Below are 17,934 nucleotides of genomic sequence, written 5' to 3'. Positions count from 1 at the left end.
TTCACAAGATGCTCTATTTTGTACTTCCTCTCTGTCCATTGCCATTATTGTATTTGCACTACTGTCATTCTGTACAGAGCACTGTTATTTATTCTTTGTGCCATTGACTTTTCTTCAATACTTTTTTATTACCAAGATGAGAAACAGCATTTCGATCCTCCCGTATGTCCTGTACATGTAATGAATTGACAATAAGAATCTTTGAATGCTGCAGCAAGCTTGCTGTGCCACTCCCTCTTGTTTTGTTTTTTTTTGGAAAGCTGCCTCTGTCGACTCTTCCCATGGCACTGTAAGTTCTGTTATGATTACTGTCCTGGCAGAGACGGACCACAGAACAATGTCAGGCTGTAGGGATGATACAGGGATTTTGATGGGAAATTTGAGCTGCTGGTTCAGACCTGCTTTCACCTGCCAGTCACATCCAGGCCTCGGCATTGGCCACTGCCTCTGGCTGGCGTTTTCTGCCTGTGCTCCTTGTCTGACAAAGTGTATTTGCACATCGGATGGCTGGTTTTGTTGGCTTCAGACCTGCGTTCCTCCAACACCCCTGTCAGTTTATGGAGCACTTGATTGTGACACCATCTGCAGCTGCCCTGGGTCGAGGCTGATTTGCAGCCAGTGAGTATGTGCTGCAAGCTGGGCATTTTGGCTTCACATAGACTGCATTGTCTTTCAGCCATACCAGAGATGCTTCTGTGGGCTTGGGTGGGTAACCTATGTGGACCTAATGAGGAAGCTCAGCCTAGCCTGTGGGATCTTCCACATATGGACCTAAGTGAGGGTCCTGCTGGCAACTGTTCTGATCTTCAGTGTTTCATACTCCATCTGTGGGACTTCTGAGATCACCAGCTCCTTTCTTTTCCTCTTTGAGGCTCTGCACCACCTCTTGAAGGCTGGCCCACTTCCGAGCCCTGACCTGCCAAGCGGCACCATCCCAACTACCTCCCGATTTTGCAGCCACCTGATAGCCTGGTCAACTGCTTGACCAGCTTTTCATTTTCGCCCTGTTCAGACTGGGGCATTGGCATGGTGTACCACTGGGTCAGATGAGTCTCTCAGTTCAAGTGGTAGTGTCACTTTTTCCTGCTTGAAGCCTAGGTTAAGTGACTTCAGTGGGAGCTGAAGTATGTTATTGCCAAAAGAGGAAGCGCGAAAGGGGCAGCGAGGTAGACCTAGCCATTTTTAGATGTAGCTGTTTGTTTTCAGGTCCATCCTCTGAACCGTTGATGTTGTGATCTCACACAGTTTTAGTGGCTACATCAGGCATTGGTATAGGGTGAATTAATCATTTATATTGCAGCAAGTCAAATGAGACAGATTCAGTCCCAAATGAACCTCATGATTATGATTATTCACATTTTTGGTGCTTCTAACAGGACATCAATGTAACAAAACGCAGTGAAATCTACGTGCTTCATGCACATATTTAAGTTTTTATCTTGTGATTCATACATGAGATGTATATGGAAGCCAAATTAAAGATTGTCACCCAAATGTTGTGATATCTGTACAAACCGCAGGCACACATTGAGATTAACTGAGCACAGAAAGTGGGTTGCAGTAGTATTTTCTAAGATATTCTCTCAATGCCTCGAGATCCTTCTTCTGCATTCTCTGAATTTTTGTTCCCTTGAAGCAGTACAACAGCGATGACCTTCATAATCTCATTTCCTGCTGCCTGCAGTCTTTGCTCTTGCTGCACACAGTGCCACAAGGCAGACCTACTGTCCTCTCCCAGACCTGCTAAGCTCAGCATTTTACGAAGCATGTGCACCATTTCAACTTGGGGCTCAGTCACGGTATGAGTGCTGAATGTTGACATGACTTTCTCACATGATCCCGTCGCCCCCTCCCTACCCACCACCCCTGTAGCGAGCCACAACAAACTGGCTTTGGCTTTAATGAATGGGTACGGCTGTGATACTGTAAGAAAAACAAAGACATGTTTGAAAAAAAACCGGCCAAGGCTAACAGATCTGACTGGGATCCAAACACAACTCACTGGAACCCACAGTGACCTGAGGACATTAAAGCAAAAAAAGTGAGCTCCCTGACAAATAAAGGCTTTTTTGCAGATGCTTTACTTTAGACAACAAGTACTGTGACAACTGCCGACTTTGGTTTCTTTGTAAAAGGAGATGCTTTTCCTAAAATGAAATGCTCAGTTTAATGTTAGAAATGGTCCCATCTAAGAAATAAAAAGTCATTTGATGAACGTCGGTATCATGAAAATGAAGCTCGATTGATTCATCTGTGTGTGTGTGGACATCTTCTGCCAGTTGTAGCACCTACCTCAGTGTGTCAGCACTGTCTCCCGTTTCCCTCGATAAGAAAGCCAATGTTTCCAGATCTTAATTATTCACCTTGAACTGAGGACACTTGGACAAAGCGATTTTGTCTGTGTGCCTCACTCAACGTACCACAAGTCCAGAGCTTCCACGTGCATGTTGCTCATGAGGAAACGCTTTGATGTGGAGCTCCAGATGTTTAGAAGTCATTTGCTCTGGCAGCAGCATGTGACGCACAGATCAAGCTAAGCTCAACCTCCCTGACACAGTGGTGAGCATCATGGAAAACTGGCAGACGTCCTTTTTACGTTCTACTTGTTTCAAGTCGTTTACAACCACATGTGTGATTGCGTGTACACATGCAGGCTTGTATAGAAGCAACGGTCTGGTTCATTCACAGAAGGAGGCCACCATCGGTGCCTTAATTTAGCAAACACATGTGCACAGAGCTCACGTGGTGGGGAGTCAGAGGCTGGTGGCACTGAGATGGTCGGCCCACTGTATTTAGTCACGTTATTCTTGAAGTGTTCAGTCGTAACTGCAGTGCTGAAGAAAAAACAGCATTCTTTTATTCAAGGTTGTTGAATGGGGAAAATTGTTGCTGTGAGACTGAAGAATCATTCTTTACCATTAGCGAACAGAGGGAATGACTGCATTGAGGTGCTGCTCCCAGTGTTACAGAGCCAAAGTAATGAGAAAACAGGGATTGGTGTGTTCTTTGGTGCGCTTCATTTCCAGCAAGCGAAGCATGAAGCTGCCTAACAAAGTAGCATTCCGTGGCTCACTGCAGTGTTTGCCTGCTTCCATCCCACACTGAGACTGAGCCACTCACAGATTCGGCTGCCTTGCTGAATAACAAAGCTCCCCTCTGTCTGTAGGTGCCTCACTCATCACCTGTTTCACACTCGCGCAGGACTCGCATAGTAATTCAACACAATTTGAAAACAAAAATCTCAGCAGTGTGTGGCCAGGCCATTTTGGCTCCATCAACAAAAGCTCACCAGGTAGCAGGGAATCCAACTCTGGGAGAGTTTCAGCACAGTAAAAGAATAATGAACTCAGTGGTGGGAGGTTTTTCCAAACAATGGTGAGATGTCTGAGATGGTGGACATCCGATCGCGTCTCTCTGCCACTGACAGAGCTGTGCGGGGGGGCAGCATCAGATGAATCGTGTGTGGACAGAGATAGTAAATGTAAAGCATTCTGAAGGACTAACAGAAATCCATGCAAACAGCATAAAGGCTTCAACACTCATGACACGCACTCCAACAATCTAAAAGAAGCGTTTAGAAATGGTGACGATGAAGAGGCCGGCACCAGAGAGGAGGGACTCTCCTTCATGGGTAGAAGTCACTTCTTGCTGTAAAAGATTCTCTGAAGTGTTTCGTACTCGATTCTGTTTTTTTTCTCTGTTTTTCCTTCTTTAGGAGAGTTCATTCAGTCGTTAGAATTCAGAAAGGATTAGTTGCTGATGAACGTGTGCCAGTGTTGGTGGAGATGAATCCCTTTTCCTCTTGTTCTGCCTCCTGTAGTTGGTAAAAGTTTAGGTGGAGTTGGTAAAACTTTGACTGCTCAGCTGTCCTGTTACGAGCGTTTGAACACTTGTGAAATGAAATGACATAATTAGGTTTTTCCATGTAAGGAATCATGGCAGATTTTGCGCAGCAGTGCTACAAAGCTGGCCTTTGTGTTGCTTCAGCTGCGTAGACGAAGCTCAGTTAAGTCATTTGGTGTTGTCTGCGCTCTTATCGGTGCTCAGCAGCTATGGATATGGACTTAGAATGATTTGCTTGGTATTGGGTGCCCTTTTTTTATTGAATCACTTCAATTTCATTAAACTGAAACACTGAACATGAAATGTGGGGGTAACCAAGGCAATTTGTGACTAAACAGCTAAAGTCTGTCAGAGCTGGAGGCATCCATCACCCAGTCAGCTGTGGACAACCACAGGGCATCAGAGCTGGAGGCACACAGGAGTCTGAGCCCCTCTACGAAGCCAGATGTTCACACAGATGTTCAAACTGTACCTAATGCTGCGCAACACAAGCAGACCTTCATTTGGATGTTGCGTAATGACACCAGAAGCATGACCTGGCGTCACCCTTTTGTCCGACTGTTTAAAACGAACTGTGCCAGGACTGGATTAAATGCTTCTTTCATCTCTATGCGGACACCTCTCACCTCTTGAAGCAGTTCCCGTAATGACTTTGAAACACTTGTGTTGTGTCATAGATGAGCATGTGAAGGTGTTGCAAACAGTGACGCCACTTTGAGAGGTGGTGTCATCAAAGCTTTTTATTTGTTCCACATTGAAATGATGGCTTTGCAGCTGCTTCTCTTCAGCATTATCGAACATTTGAGAAATCGAACTTTGTTATTGAAGAAAGAAGGAACGGCTTCTGTAATGATCCCGTTAAAAGGTTGCTGTCTTTTAGCACCTGTGGGCTTTCCAATAGATAAGATGGCAAATACTTCATAAGAAAGGCTGGGAGTGTGACTCATGCCCCACACTGTCCGTCTCGTGGTTTATTGGCCGTTAAGAAAGGAATTCTGTTTAATTTCCTGCTTTGTCCTGGGTAGACTGGCTATCTCATCTCGTGCCAGTAACTGTGTCTTACTGTAACCGTTCCTGCTCTTTACCTTTTTGTCCTGCCGTAGTCGGGCTTCCATTTCAGCTCCACTTTCACCCGCTTTATAACTCCAGTTCACAAAAGAGTTACCTGAAAGCACTTCACGGAATGGAGAAAAATGAACAGCAATGAACAAAAATGTTGCACATTCTTCATTCATGGTGTTCTGGACACAATGTTTGCCACCACTGTGCTGACAGGCACGCAGGACATTGCCCTTTCTCATGTTAACGTGCAGCTAGGCCTGAATGTAGAGGTCAGTCTATGACTCAAGCACATGGATATGCACAGACGGATATAAGCAATCCTCACCCCCAGAAGTCTCTGCTGGTCTGAATGGGGAGTTGCATCCAGTTGGAATGGCTAAACAAAAAAATGAGACTGTCTTGTGCTGCTGACTGATCAGTAGAAGCCGCAGTATGTGACTATAAACATACATTTGGTAGAAAAGCCAGCTCCCATGTAGAGGTACGCTTCAGATGTACCACATCCCTTTAGAGAAGACATCCCCTCACTTCAGACGTTAGAAAAGCTGAATACCCCACAAAAAGCACAGTAGAGAGCGTTAAGTTAAAGCTAACATTAGGTGCTGGTGTCCTGAGCCGTCAGTGTCGGGTAGTTTTGGGTCTCTGCTTGGCTCTTAGACTTCAGCATGTTTCATATGAGTAAAGCCATTTTTCTGAAGAAGGCGCGTGACTCTGAGGTTGATACAGCTTGCACTGAATGTAGCCGAAGGCTGGTTTCCCCTGCTGAAACGCACCGTAAATGGATGGTTTTCTGATTAGACAGACAGTGGTTTCTGTAATCTGACCGAGATGCATGGTCTCTGCCATTTTTTCTCTTGGAAACCTAAGCTGAAAGTGAGGAGAACATTGTCAGGAGGAACAGAGGTTTGGGTGTCATTTACATTCAGACAGTGTTCAGATGATGCTGTGGTTCACGGGATAATAAGGCAGCTTTTGAGAATGACGGCAGGGCAAATGATGATCCTCAGATATCTCAGCTGTAAGCTGTAAAAAGTGTTTTTTCTTACAGTTTGATATATTTCATTCCTTTTTGTTTGAATTCACTGTTGCAGCCAGTGGTTGTGTAGAAGGACGATAAAAGAGCGCATGTAGTTGTGTGTAAAGGTTTATGTCAGTGACTGTTGATATGAACATGTTCTCAACCAAATACAGCACCCTTCTGCTGTTAGTTTATGCAGCACATTCCTGCGAGTGAACGCTGCATCGTCATCATCATGTACTCCTGCATTCAGGTAGTGTCTGAAGTGCATCAGCAGCGGTCTGCCCGGCCCACTCACTCTTACTCAGGAAACCAACTTGTACTCATTTTAAATGTATGGATTTGTTTCCCTTAAAGCATTCATCATAAACCTGCAACGGGAAAAGGGCGCCATGTCTGTTCTGTGTCTGTTGACACCAGAGAGCAGATGCATAAAACTGTGTGCACAAACGGCATCTACATGCTCGTTGTTTTAGTCGGAAGCAATGCAGGCATGTGCTACGTACGTATAGCTGTCTTCTATAAAGCTGTCATGATAACGACCTGATTTTCATTCTTATTTTAGCTATGAATGGATGTGGACCCCCTGCCCCCCTCAAAAAAAAATATAGGCATCCTAATGTAAGGAACAGTACAGAGGGGCAGTTTTACTAAATGATAAACGGAGACACTCAGTTTTAACTCTGGTCCAACTGGGATTAGACTCCCTTCAGCCTGGGAATGCCTTGGCATCCCCCAAGAAGAACTTGGGTTCCCTGTTGGACCTCAGATAAGTGAAAGAAAGTGGATGGATTTTTTTTGCTGTCTCATTTTTGTAATCACAAACAGAAGAAAAACTGTTGAATTAAAAACGTAGCAAGCAATCAGCTCTGTAAGTTCAGATCAAAGAGGTAACAAAAAAAAGATAAATGTGGATAGTTAATCAGCTCACACATCACGTCGTGGCAGAGGCCCAACAAGGCCTGTTCAGTCTGCAGCAGGGGAACACAGTGGAGATGGTCAGGAGGTGACGCTGATATGCAGATGCATCATGGGATATTTGTGGAGTTCTTAAACAGCCACGTTGAAGCCTGTGAAGCCATCTTCACAACCCACATTTACTGTAAATAATACACCAAATCAGTAGGGAATAAAAGAGCAGATTGGGATCAGATGTCACTTCCTCACTCACAGCCTCCATCACCCAGTCAGCTGTGGACAACCACAGGGCATCAGTAGTAAGGCTGGTTATTTCTTTTCTCTACATATGTGGACACGTTTCAGACTCATGCACCAGATTCAGGTCAATAAATGAGCCTTCCATGTGACCCAGGAGTCATTGGTGCTCACACTGTTAAAAGAATGTGGACACGTGCATTCGGGAACACTTCTGAATATAGTCTGAGCAAACTTGATCTCGGTGCATTCTTAGTCTGCTTTTATACCTGGTACCAATGTAGATATGTTCTTACTGGTTCATTATTAGGTGCCATAGACTATCCTCAAGCAAAAACAACCAACGATCGTGAAGCGAAATGCCAGCGAAAATGTTTTACTTCGAATAATCAACGCAGCTTATCTCTTATGAGTCTTTGGATGTACACAGTACCGTTCCCATTAGAGGACATGGACCTGCAGGGCATGCATGCATCACTGCTAATCAATGGACAGGGCCTGGTCAAATGGCACAGTGGAGGAACATCCATTCAGTTAAAGGTCATTCATATCCAAATCACATTAAATATGAGATGACCGTGCAAAGTATACAATAGCAATGCACCCACAGAATATCCACACCTTAACGCAAGTCATTTTTGTTTTTTTATTTTTACACTTTGTTTCCATTTGTCTTACCTCCTGCTGAGTCACAGCCAATCATGTACAAAGGTGCCACACACTAAATGTGTGTAGCCGTACATTTTTTTGTGTAACTTTGCTTTTGCTCATGAAATTGTTGTTGTGCAGTGTATTCTCCAATCCAAACAGAGCTTGATATCACTACATTTTCTAATGGTGTTGTGTAACCTGCCCTCAGCCCTTCCAGTCCACAAACACAGCATTCGTACTTGTGATGTTAACTGTGGAAATGTATTAAACTCTGGAAGCATGTTGATATCCGTTCTAACTCTGAATCAGAAGCTTTTTATAACACCATAAGCAGGGACCAAGAATAACCAGGTTTAATACATTTCCACAGTGAACATCAGAACATGCTGTATGTTCACAATAATGCTGCGGTTGTGGATTTTTTTACGCGCCGAGAAATATCGTTGAGTTTATTCTCATGAGATCTCATCGCACAAGATCTCGTCACACCCCTATTTCTCGTCACGTTAAAAATCTGTCTCGCGAGATTTGTGAGCTATTTAAACTTCTATTTGTGACCGGTGAGGGCAGTAATGTGCCTTTGCTACGTCTAGCCTGCCAGAACCTGAAGGAGAAGGAAAAGAAGAGGAGGAGGAGAAGCAGCAAGTAGCCAGAATGATGTCAGAAAATACCCGTACTACCATTGAAGATGCCCCGCCACTTTGAAATCGTTTGTTTGGCAGCATGTTGGGTACCCGGCGGAAATGATAAATGGCAGTAGAGTGACTGATAAAACACGGACAATGTGCAAGCATTGTATGCAAATGAAGCCGTACACCGCAGTGATTTAGTTTCACTTTGTGGAAGAAGAAGTTTATTAAAAGCTCATGTAAAGAGTTATAATGAAACATTTCAAAATGCTTGTGCAACTCGGTTAAATAAAAGTCTGTTGGTCCAGTCATATATTTTGTCCTGGTGAGCCCAATATCGTGTCTCGTCTCGTCTCGTGAGCTGAGTGTATCGTCACACCCCAAATAAATAAATAAATAAATGAATAAATAAATACAAATATTAAAAGGACATCAAAGAAAAGTTGATGCTTGTGTTTCCATTAAATTAGCGTTTAGTTTACTGTCCTCAGAGGATGAGCCATTTGGAGTTTTGTTGATCCTGCTCTTAATCTAATAGAAATTAGATATAATTCAAATTTACACATCAACTATTTTGAATAGCTAAAGGATCACAGAAAGCAAATCTGAGTGCAACCAAAATTGACTCAGGCAAATTGAGCCTCTCAAAGCCTGACTAATACACTGGTCCTGTAGTTGGGGACCGATTCTGTCCAAACTTTTTATAAAAACAGGAAAGTATATATTAACACCGATGAATTCCTAATAAAGCTGCTCTCATTCACATATTTCTTTTTTTGTTTGTTTCTTTTGTCAGAAACTGGGACTGAAAATCAGCCCATTAAGACTACAAGTCAACACACTTAAAGCACTTCAAGGACTGTCGCTAAAATCCCACAGCCTCCTATGACAGAATGACCGTTAAAGCAGCTTAAAGACGGCGTCTGAGCAGTGAACTCAGCTGTTCTTACATGCACCATCATCTCCCACAGAGGAGGTTAGAGGCAGCAGGATGACTAGAAGTGATTCACTCATTCATAGACGGGCTTCAGTTAATAACTGAATTCCCCTCCCATGCATGTATACTGTGACAAGGACAGTGGTCTAGTTAAATGACCCAGTCAAGCTAAAAGTGTAGCTTGATTCAGCTTGGCATGTAAATGTGTCTACAGGTAAACTGTCAGCAGCAGGGCATGCGTACGTGGCATTTTTCTGTTGAATAAGATGACAAAAAAACACTAAAGCAGTGCACGACACAGATGTATAGATATTTAGCTGCAGAAATGGAATGGTCTTCACAAAATTTTGTGTGGGTACAGAAAACAGAAGAAACAGCATCACATTTCGAGTGGCTAGCACCATAATAAGATGGCCTCTTTAATGAAATGGTGCTAGCTAGCTTTCATTTAGCATATCACTTTTAGCAGTTAGCTAGCTACTGTATGAATACATTTTGATCATCAGAGCTTACTTGACTTTGGGTTCAAATGTGTGACTTCAATCAAGACAAGTCTGTGTCTGTGCTGTGGGTTCAAAAGAGCAGCTTTAGTAGCTCAGAATTCTGGAAATCATCAGTGCATGTGATGGAGGATTGCACGATGGATGTAGGCTTTGTGGCCCTGCAGTAAGTAGTGTGCTATGTGCCTGTGACTGAGGAATAACATACAGACTAAACTGTATTTGCATCAAATAAGACTTTTTTTTTTTTTACCAAGGATTATGCTACGATATCTATTTTTTACCAACTATGTTTTAGTTCCCAACCTTCAATTCTGAAATTTTCCAGGTTGTTACCGTTGATTCCCATAAATTCCTGTTAATTCCCATGGAAAGTTTTCAACTTTGAAAATATCCATCATTTTGCAACCCAAGTCAGCAGAGTGTGGCTCACACTATCAGCCTTGTTGCCTGCACTGAATGTACTTGTGCTTTGCTGTTCGAGTGGTCACTTATTTGGAGCTTATTTTTGTCTGATGCCCCTGTTGACCAGGGGAGGAAGTGCATGGTGTGATTCCTCTCCAGGTGTGCTGTGTTCATTCAGCAGTCCAAAGTGTAGATGTAGAGTGCCTGAGAAGCCTTCAACTAGCTTTTTGTTTGAAGTTTTAACTTCTCTCTCACCACAAGGAGGGACTGTTACAGGGTCTGCTCTAAGCCATGACACGATTCAAGTTTTGAATACTAACAAACCAACCAGGCTTTTGTCTCGAAGTCGGCATCAATAAAAGTTTTCTTTTTCATTTAGAGTTTGAATAAAAACTGTCATTCTTCTGAAAAAAAATCTAATTTTGCATTATCGTGATTAAAGAGTGGCTGAAAAGAACGTCATGTGTTTGCTTGATTGCCTTTGACACTTGTCCACCCTGCCTCTGAGAACCCTTCCTCGTTACACCGCAGCTACGCCCAGGAGCGGGATCACATCAGGAAGCCCCGTCTCAGACGGTGCAGTTACACTCCAAATCCAAGTTTTTAACCATGCAACTGAATGTGATTCGGTTTGTGTTCCACATGTAATCGTGACTGTATTGTTTGTGCTTCTTAGGAGCCGTTTGAGGATGGCTTTGCCAACGGTGATGAGCTGACACCAGCCGAGGAAGCTGCTGCTAAAGAAGCAGCTGAGTCCAAAGGAGTGGTCAAGTTTGGCTGGATCAAGGGGGTGCTGGTAAGTGACTTCCCAAATTTCTTTTGTAGTCATAGAATTTATAGATATGTATATATATTTTGGGCGCAGGCCTCAACAAGATGTGTCTGAGAGCAATTTCCAGCGTTGGGCTGGGAGGGAGCTCTGATTAAGTGGAGATGCTTTGCGCTGACATTTGCACCTGTGAGCTCCAGCTGCTCAGAAAGTTTAGCCTTCATTTTATCTGATGTCACCATGTTGCGGGCTACTCCTCTGAACTGTCCCAGAGCTTTGTCATTCTCTGAGCTGCGGCACCTTAGTTAGACACGATACTTGTGTGTTACACGAGGTCTCAGTGGGTTAAACTCTGAATTGTATTCCAAGCACAGCCATCGGAGGATGGATTTTCCATGTCAAGACGTGGCTGGATGTTCTCAACCTGTTTTACTGTGACGTGAGAAGACCCCACTTCCTCTCTAATATAAACCTTTCTCTGATTTTCATGTTTATTTGCTTCTTGTGGCTTTTATCAAGTGGCCATTGGACAAAATGAGATGTTTAGCTAGATACAGGATGGGGGGGATAATGAAAAGTTTGGGCTGTGTTTAGATAGGATGGACAGCTTTTAGTCTGTCATCTGTCTGAATAAGCCTTGATCTTAGCAGACTCTGAGTCTGCTGGGAGCCTTGTTGCAGCTCTTGTATTTTAGACAGCTACTTATTGCTGGATTGTGTCACATGGAGCCTCCAAAGTGTCTCTGTATGAGCGGAAGTGAAGGATTAGAACCTGCCCAGCCTCCATCAGCCATCCACTGTAACACTGTTTTTCTCTGCAGGTCCGCTGCATGCTGAACATTTGGGGGGTGATGCTTTTTATCCGCATGACATGGATTGTGGGTCAGTCTGGGATTGGTAAGTAGATATTTCATATTTGGACAGTTTGGGGGCTGGGGTTGTGTTTGTGAGAATACTGTTGTTTGGCAGGACAGAGAAGATGGTGCAAGACTTGCTTGTTCCGTTCTAAAATTGTCAAATCACCCTGTTGTCTTGGTGACATGCCGCGCTGCAGAGTGATCAGCAGCAGCATGCTGCAGAGTGATCAGCAGCAGCATGCTGCAGAGTGATCAGCAGCAGCATGCTGCAGAGTGATCAGCAGCAGCAGCGCGCTGCAGAGTGATCAGCATCAGCATGCTGCAGAGTGATCATCAGCAGCATGCTGCAGAGTGATCATCAGCAGCATGCTGCAGAGTGATCATCAGCAGCATGCTGCAGAGTGATCATCAGCAGCATGCTGCAGAGTGATCATCAGCAGCAGCGCGCTGCAGAGTGATCATCAGCAGCAGCGCGCTGCAGAGTGATCATCAGCAGCAGCGCGCTGCAGAGTGATCATCAGCAGCAGCGCGCTGCAGAGTGATCATCAGCAGCAGCGCGCTGCAGAGTGATCATCAGCAGCAGCGCGCTGCAGAGTGATCAGCAGCAGCAGCGCGCTGCAGAGTGATCATCAGCAGCGCGCTGCAGAGTGATCAGCAGCAGCGGCGCGCTGCAGAGTGATCATCAGCAGCGGCGCGCTGCAGAGTGATCATCAGCAGCGGCGTGCTGCAGAGTGATCAGCAGCAGCATGCTGCAGCCTTCCTGTCTTATCAGCCCCTTGTGATCTCACAGAAATACATTTTACACTTGGTGTTTTCAGTAGCTTTCCCATCACTATGACCACCTTCACACAGCACTTCTCATAAGACGGCTTTAAAGGTATTTCACATGTAGGCTAATCAAATCAACACTCGATGAGCTCTGATGATATGCTAAGCTGGAAGAAACTAAAGGGTGGAGTAGCATTCTTGGACTGGGACCTTTCCAAATCTGGGCACATAAAAGCAAAACCACGAGGGTCTTTGGGAAATGATGTTAGCTTTGTTCACATGTCTGAGAGTTTTAACATTCAATGTCAGCTGTGAAGCTGTGCTTGATGCTAACGGAACTAAGTAGGCTGTGAGCCCATATTTACTGACACTTTGGTGTTCAACAGTCCATGTCAGTCACTCACCCCCTCCACACACGTTCCCCACTACTTGTTGATCCGTCTCCACTTTCATGTGAAATATCACCACACAGTGACATGTGGCACATTTGATTGCGGAGGCTGTGCTGTTACTCTTCACAGAGCTCTCAGAGTAATTGGAGGGACTGCTTGAAAACTTTCACAGTGTTGCACATTCTTTTCATTGGGGAGATTTAACTTGTGGAGCTTATGCTTTGTTTTGCTTTGCAGCTCTCTCCTGCCTGATTGTCGGCATGGCTACTGTAGTGACAACCATCACTGGCCTCTCAACCTCAGCCATAGCTACAAACGGATTTGTTCGAGGAGGTATTTATTGCTTTCTTATCTGCTATGATTAGCTACCTGTTGAAACAAGACGGCGTCACAGAAGCAGGAAGCAGCACTGACGAGTGACTTTGAGTTCTCCCGTGGAACATGAAGCCCTCGCATGATTTTTACCGGCTATCATCATCCATCTCAGTAGGGTAATGTAAGCAGGTTTGCCCTCAGCCAGGTAAAAGAAGTGTTGCATCTCTAGGATGACTCAACATGAAATTCAACATGTCCTTAGACTGCGACACTGTGGAAAAGCCCAGACTGGGTGGTCTGCACTGACATTAATTCAGCCAGTGGATCAGGCTGAGATTAAGATTTTTTTTCCAAAAGTTGGGTTAAATCCTGTCCCTGTACAAATAGTTTCTCTTCCAGACACAAGATTCTTTCTCTGCTCTGGTAAAAGCGTAAAGTAACCAAAAGTAATGGGTAATCTAAAGCAGTGTGGATGAAGTTCTTACAGTAAATCAACATTAACAGCGCAGGCTCACCAGAAAAGCCTGGCTCATGCTTCAACGTCGGCTGGATGGAGAGCCTGCAGAGGAGCTTATTTAAATGACCTGCGCTCATTTGTGTCTGCTTGGGTTTAACAGTTTTTCAGTGTAAACCATAGCCCTGGTTGCTGGCTGATGCCATGACTGAAAATACTGATACTGGGGCATAGATCCAAAAGAAGTCTTGGTTTCATACAGTTGGCCGTCAACGGAACCATCCACGAGACGGCGAACATTTTATCATGCTCCTGAACTCACCACCAGGCCTGGTAACTCTAAGGTGCTTTACTGTAAGCAAGAACAGCATGCTTCGCCTGACCTGCTGTGTGATATATGATCCTGGAACTAAATTAAGCCTTAAGTGAGACACGTGCTATGCTTGTGCCCTTTCCCTGCTGTCTGAAACACATCAGACTCTGTTGAGAGAGGGCATAATTAGCTGTTGGGTTGTCTCAGTGCCTTATTTGGCTCAACTAACAACAGAGGGTTCTTACTCACTCAAATGAGTCAGGCTCCAACTCTGGATGGAGACTCATGTGCACGCTTTGGAACAAACACATATTGCTCATTTTTACTGAGTCAGTACGGTGCACGAGAGGATAGAAAATCAATAATGTGACTGGACCCCACTCCTCCTGTTAACTCTGAGTAACGTCCTATCCGTTAACTTATTTTCCAGGAGGAGCATATTACTTGATTTCCAGGAGTTTGGGGCCAGAATTTGGAGGTTCTATTGGTCTAATCTTTGCCTTTGCCAATGCTGTGGCCGTAGCCATGTATGTGGTGGGGTTTGCTGAAACTGTTGTGGAACTTCTCAATGTAAGTCTCACCATGCCTTACATTACTGTTTTTACACAGATCCCTCGTGAGAACTGATATTCCACCTAACAGCTCCTTGTGTTGTGTTGTCAGGGTGCGGGGGCCCTCATGACAGATGAAATCAACGATATTCGGATCATAGGCACCATCACTGTAATCCTTCTTCTTGGCATCTCTGTGGCAGGAATGGAATGGGAAGCCAAGGTATGAACAGCGTTCGCTCTCTTAGACGCTGACGGTAGAATCTTGAAGACACACTTCCACAACACACTTGAAGAACGCTTACTGGACTCTGGCACACAGTAGGATTCTTATAATGGTTCAAGAGATAATCAGACTGGATCGTTTGCTTCTTTTAGGCCCAGATCTTCTTGCTCATTGTTCTCATCACAGCCATCATCAACTACTTCATCGGCTCCTTCATTCCTCTGAAATCAAAGGAGGCTTCAGGCTACTTTGGCTATGATGGTAAGATTACATATTGGTAGTTATTTTTAAGGCAGGGTTAACAGCATTATTTTCAGGAGACTGTTTTTGTGACAGAATTTTGTCAGCTGCTTTTTGCTCTTCCCTTGCTCATAGCCTCCATCATGTGGGAGAACATGGGTCCAGACTTCCGAGAGGAGACGTTCTTCTCCGTCTTTGCCATCTTCTTCCCTGCAGCCACCGGTATTCTGGCTGGTGCCAACATTTCTGGAGACCTTGCTGTAAGTGGGCTAAAATTAGGAACAGCTTACCTTTGAGGGGAGCAGATGCATCCACTGTGATGTGAAGTCAGACTCATTCAGAATGAGCTGAATGAATAAAAAGGGTTAAATGTATTTTGAATCCACAGTGGATGTCAGGCCTTTGTAGGTCAGTGTGATTGTTGCTTCCACTGATTAAAACACTTGACAAATGTTGGACAGAGGGTTGATGACGGCATTTTAATGAGGAATACAAGATGTGCAGTTTCAGATTGCTTGTTGTCTCAAGTCCTTGTGATGTTTATTTGCAGGATCCACAGATGGCTATTCCTAAAGGAACCCTTCTGGCCATATTGATCACAGGAATAGTCTATCTGGGGGTTGCTGTTTCAACAGGTGCAGTAATGTATTTGTGTGTCTGCATTTCTACCACTTCGTGTCACTTATTCAGAAAATAAATGATAGTGTGTGTCACACCTTTCTGACTGCAGGTTCCTGTATTGTCAGAGATGCCAGTGGAAACATGAATGACACCATCAGCTCTCAGTTTGGAGCAAACTGCACTGATGCTGCCTGCAAGTTTGGCTTTGACTTTTCTGCCTGCAGGAGTGATAGAAGCTGCAAATATGGACTCCATAATGACTTCCAGGTATGAAGCAGCAGCTTCGAATAACAAGGTTGTTGGATGAACGGTTGACTTTGCATTTCTTTGTCCCATTCAGGTGATGAGCCTGGTTTCAGGTTTTGGGCCCATCATCTCAGCTGGAATCTTTTCTGCCACTCTATCCTCAGCTCTGGCCTCCTTAGTGAGTGCTCCTAAAGTTTTCCAGGTGAGAGCCATCCTAAATTTACACAATAGTCCCACTAATAGCCAGCAGCCAGTGTAGTTTTTCAGGGTCTTTTTTTGTACTAAACAGCTATGACGTGACTTTTTTCATTTCTTCAGGCTCTGTGTAAGGACAACATCTACCCTGGCTTAGGAATGTTTGCCAAAGGCTATGGCAAGAACAACGAGCCCCTCCGTGGCTACATCCTGACCTTTGGCATTGCTCTGGCCTTCATCCTCATTGGTACGGCTGGACACTGCTCACTTTGACACTTTGAATGGGATCAGTTCTTTTCTTCATAAAAGAAAAGGTGGGGTTGGGGGCAGTACCTAATGACCATATTAAGGAGAGCTTTCTTGAGAATTATTATTACTTTCCTGAACTTTATTTGCAGTTTGACAGTAAAATGAAAGGAATTTTGATGGGAGTCAGTGCTCCTTGAACCGAATGATATTCAGTGGATGCTCTTGCTGAACAGCGGAAGTTTCGACCTCTTCTAACTTTTTCTAACTGTTTGGGTTTTCTTATTTGCAGCCGAGTTGAACGTGATTGCACCCATCATCTCCAACTTTTTCTTGGCATCCTATGCCTTGATCAACTTCTCTGTGTTCCACGCTTCACTGGCTAACTCACCAGGTAAGGTCAAGATACAGGAAAGTGTTAAAAAATAAGCCGTGAAGCTTAAGCAGCCAGAGTTTTAGGCTCCTGAGACAGGCCTATGCTGTAGTGACTGGGTCCTAACCTTCACTCTACCACAGGACCACAGAGACAGGACTGAGATGCGATTGACTCAGAGCTGTCAAAGACTGCTTGTCCCTTACAAAAGTTTTTACTGCAGCTTTGGTGAAAAGCAGCAAGACAAAGTCTGCAGTCACTGTACTAAAAGTCAGTTACATGCAGTTCAAGGGATGTGACGGACCACAGTGCCTTCTCAGTTTTTCTGCTTGGCCCCAGTGAACCTTTCATCCTATATAAACACGTTCCGTCATCACTGAGCCATCTGAACATAAGCCTGCAAAATTATCAGAAGCAGCGGTTACTCCTGTTTTTAGCTTTCACTTTGTTAAACAAAAAAAAAAGGAAAGTTGAGTGTTTAGTGTGCAAAGACTTCCATAAAATGGTAAGCTGATCCTAGAACAGTTGGCAGGGCGCTCCAACCTGCTACGCTCCTGCTCCCGCACACACACTCTTACTCAAACACTTCTATGTCAAACGAGTCATTTTATGATTCTCTTGATGACCAATTTGTTTGACTCTTATGTTGAATTGGAACAAACATTTTCTTCTGTATAAGAAATTGTTCCATGTTTGTCATGTTTTCGGCCCGTCTGCAGAAACACGGCATTCTTCCTGTGTTTTGCTGAATTTAAGCTCATCTTTGGTGTTACCACAAGCCAGTGACTGTGCACTTTTGAGTAGGATAGTTGAAATCTTCTTCCTCAGCTGTGCTCTCTGTCAGGCTGCAGCTAAGCCGCTGACTCAGCAGTTTGTTTCATATTCAGTGTGGCGATGCAGCACCTTTGTGTAGAGAGCCTCTTTAATGTAACTTTACACAAAATATCTAGATATGCAGTTTTCCTCATAGAGCTGAAAGTAAAAATGTAACTTTAGCGCTTCCAAGCTTTTTTTTTTTTTTGCTCGTCTCTCGAATGGTCAGTTGAATTAGGGAGAAGCATTCAGTAGAATCAATGAGTTCACAAGTCTGCCTGTGCTTCCAAGTCAGTAAAACTGAATTTAGTGTGTGCTATAAACAGTTTTAGCCTTATTCCTTCAGGAATAACGGT

The 17,934-nt window shown here is 44.2% G+C and overlaps 1 protein-coding gene across 2 annotated transcripts in view; it reads left to right on the top strand.

Moving 5' to 3' along the window:
• The window catches only part of slc12a2 (solute carrier family 12 member 2), a 58,646-nt gene that overhangs the window by 12,395 nt on the left and 28,317 nt on the right, over positions 1-17,934 (top strand). For both annotated transcript variants that reach the window (XM_072371405.1, XM_072371404.1), the window contains exons 2-13: positions 10,877-10,996; positions 11,790-11,865; positions 13,223-13,318; positions 14,498-14,637; positions 14,731-14,841; positions 14,997-15,105; positions 15,220-15,344; positions 15,635-15,719; positions 15,815-15,972; positions 16,046-16,153; positions 16,270-16,393; positions 16,685-16,786. In XM_072371405.1, coding sequence (XP_072227506.1) covers positions 10,877-10,996; positions 11,790-11,865; positions 13,223-13,318; positions 14,498-14,637; positions 14,731-14,841; positions 14,997-15,105; positions 15,220-15,344; positions 15,635-15,719; positions 15,815-15,972; positions 16,046-16,153; positions 16,270-16,393; positions 16,685-16,786 — 1,354 coding nt within the window. The remainder of the gene's footprint in view (positions 1-10,876; positions 10,997-11,789; positions 11,866-13,222; positions 13,319-14,497; positions 14,638-14,730; positions 14,842-14,996; positions 15,106-15,219; positions 15,345-15,634; positions 15,720-15,814; positions 15,973-16,045; positions 16,154-16,269; positions 16,394-16,684; positions 16,787-17,934) is intronic.

The sequence above is a fragment of the Leuresthes tenuis genome, unplaced genomic scaffold, assembly GCF_036924035.1.
Source record: "Leuresthes tenuis unplaced genomic scaffold, fLeuTen1.0.hap1 SCAF_19, whole genome shotgun sequence".
Taxonomy (NCBI): domain Eukaryota; kingdom Metazoa; phylum Chordata; class Actinopteri; order Atheriniformes; family Atherinopsidae; genus Leuresthes; species Leuresthes tenuis.
Note: the sequence above shows the minus strand (reverse complement) of the source record. Positions and strands in the feature narration are given on the sequence as shown.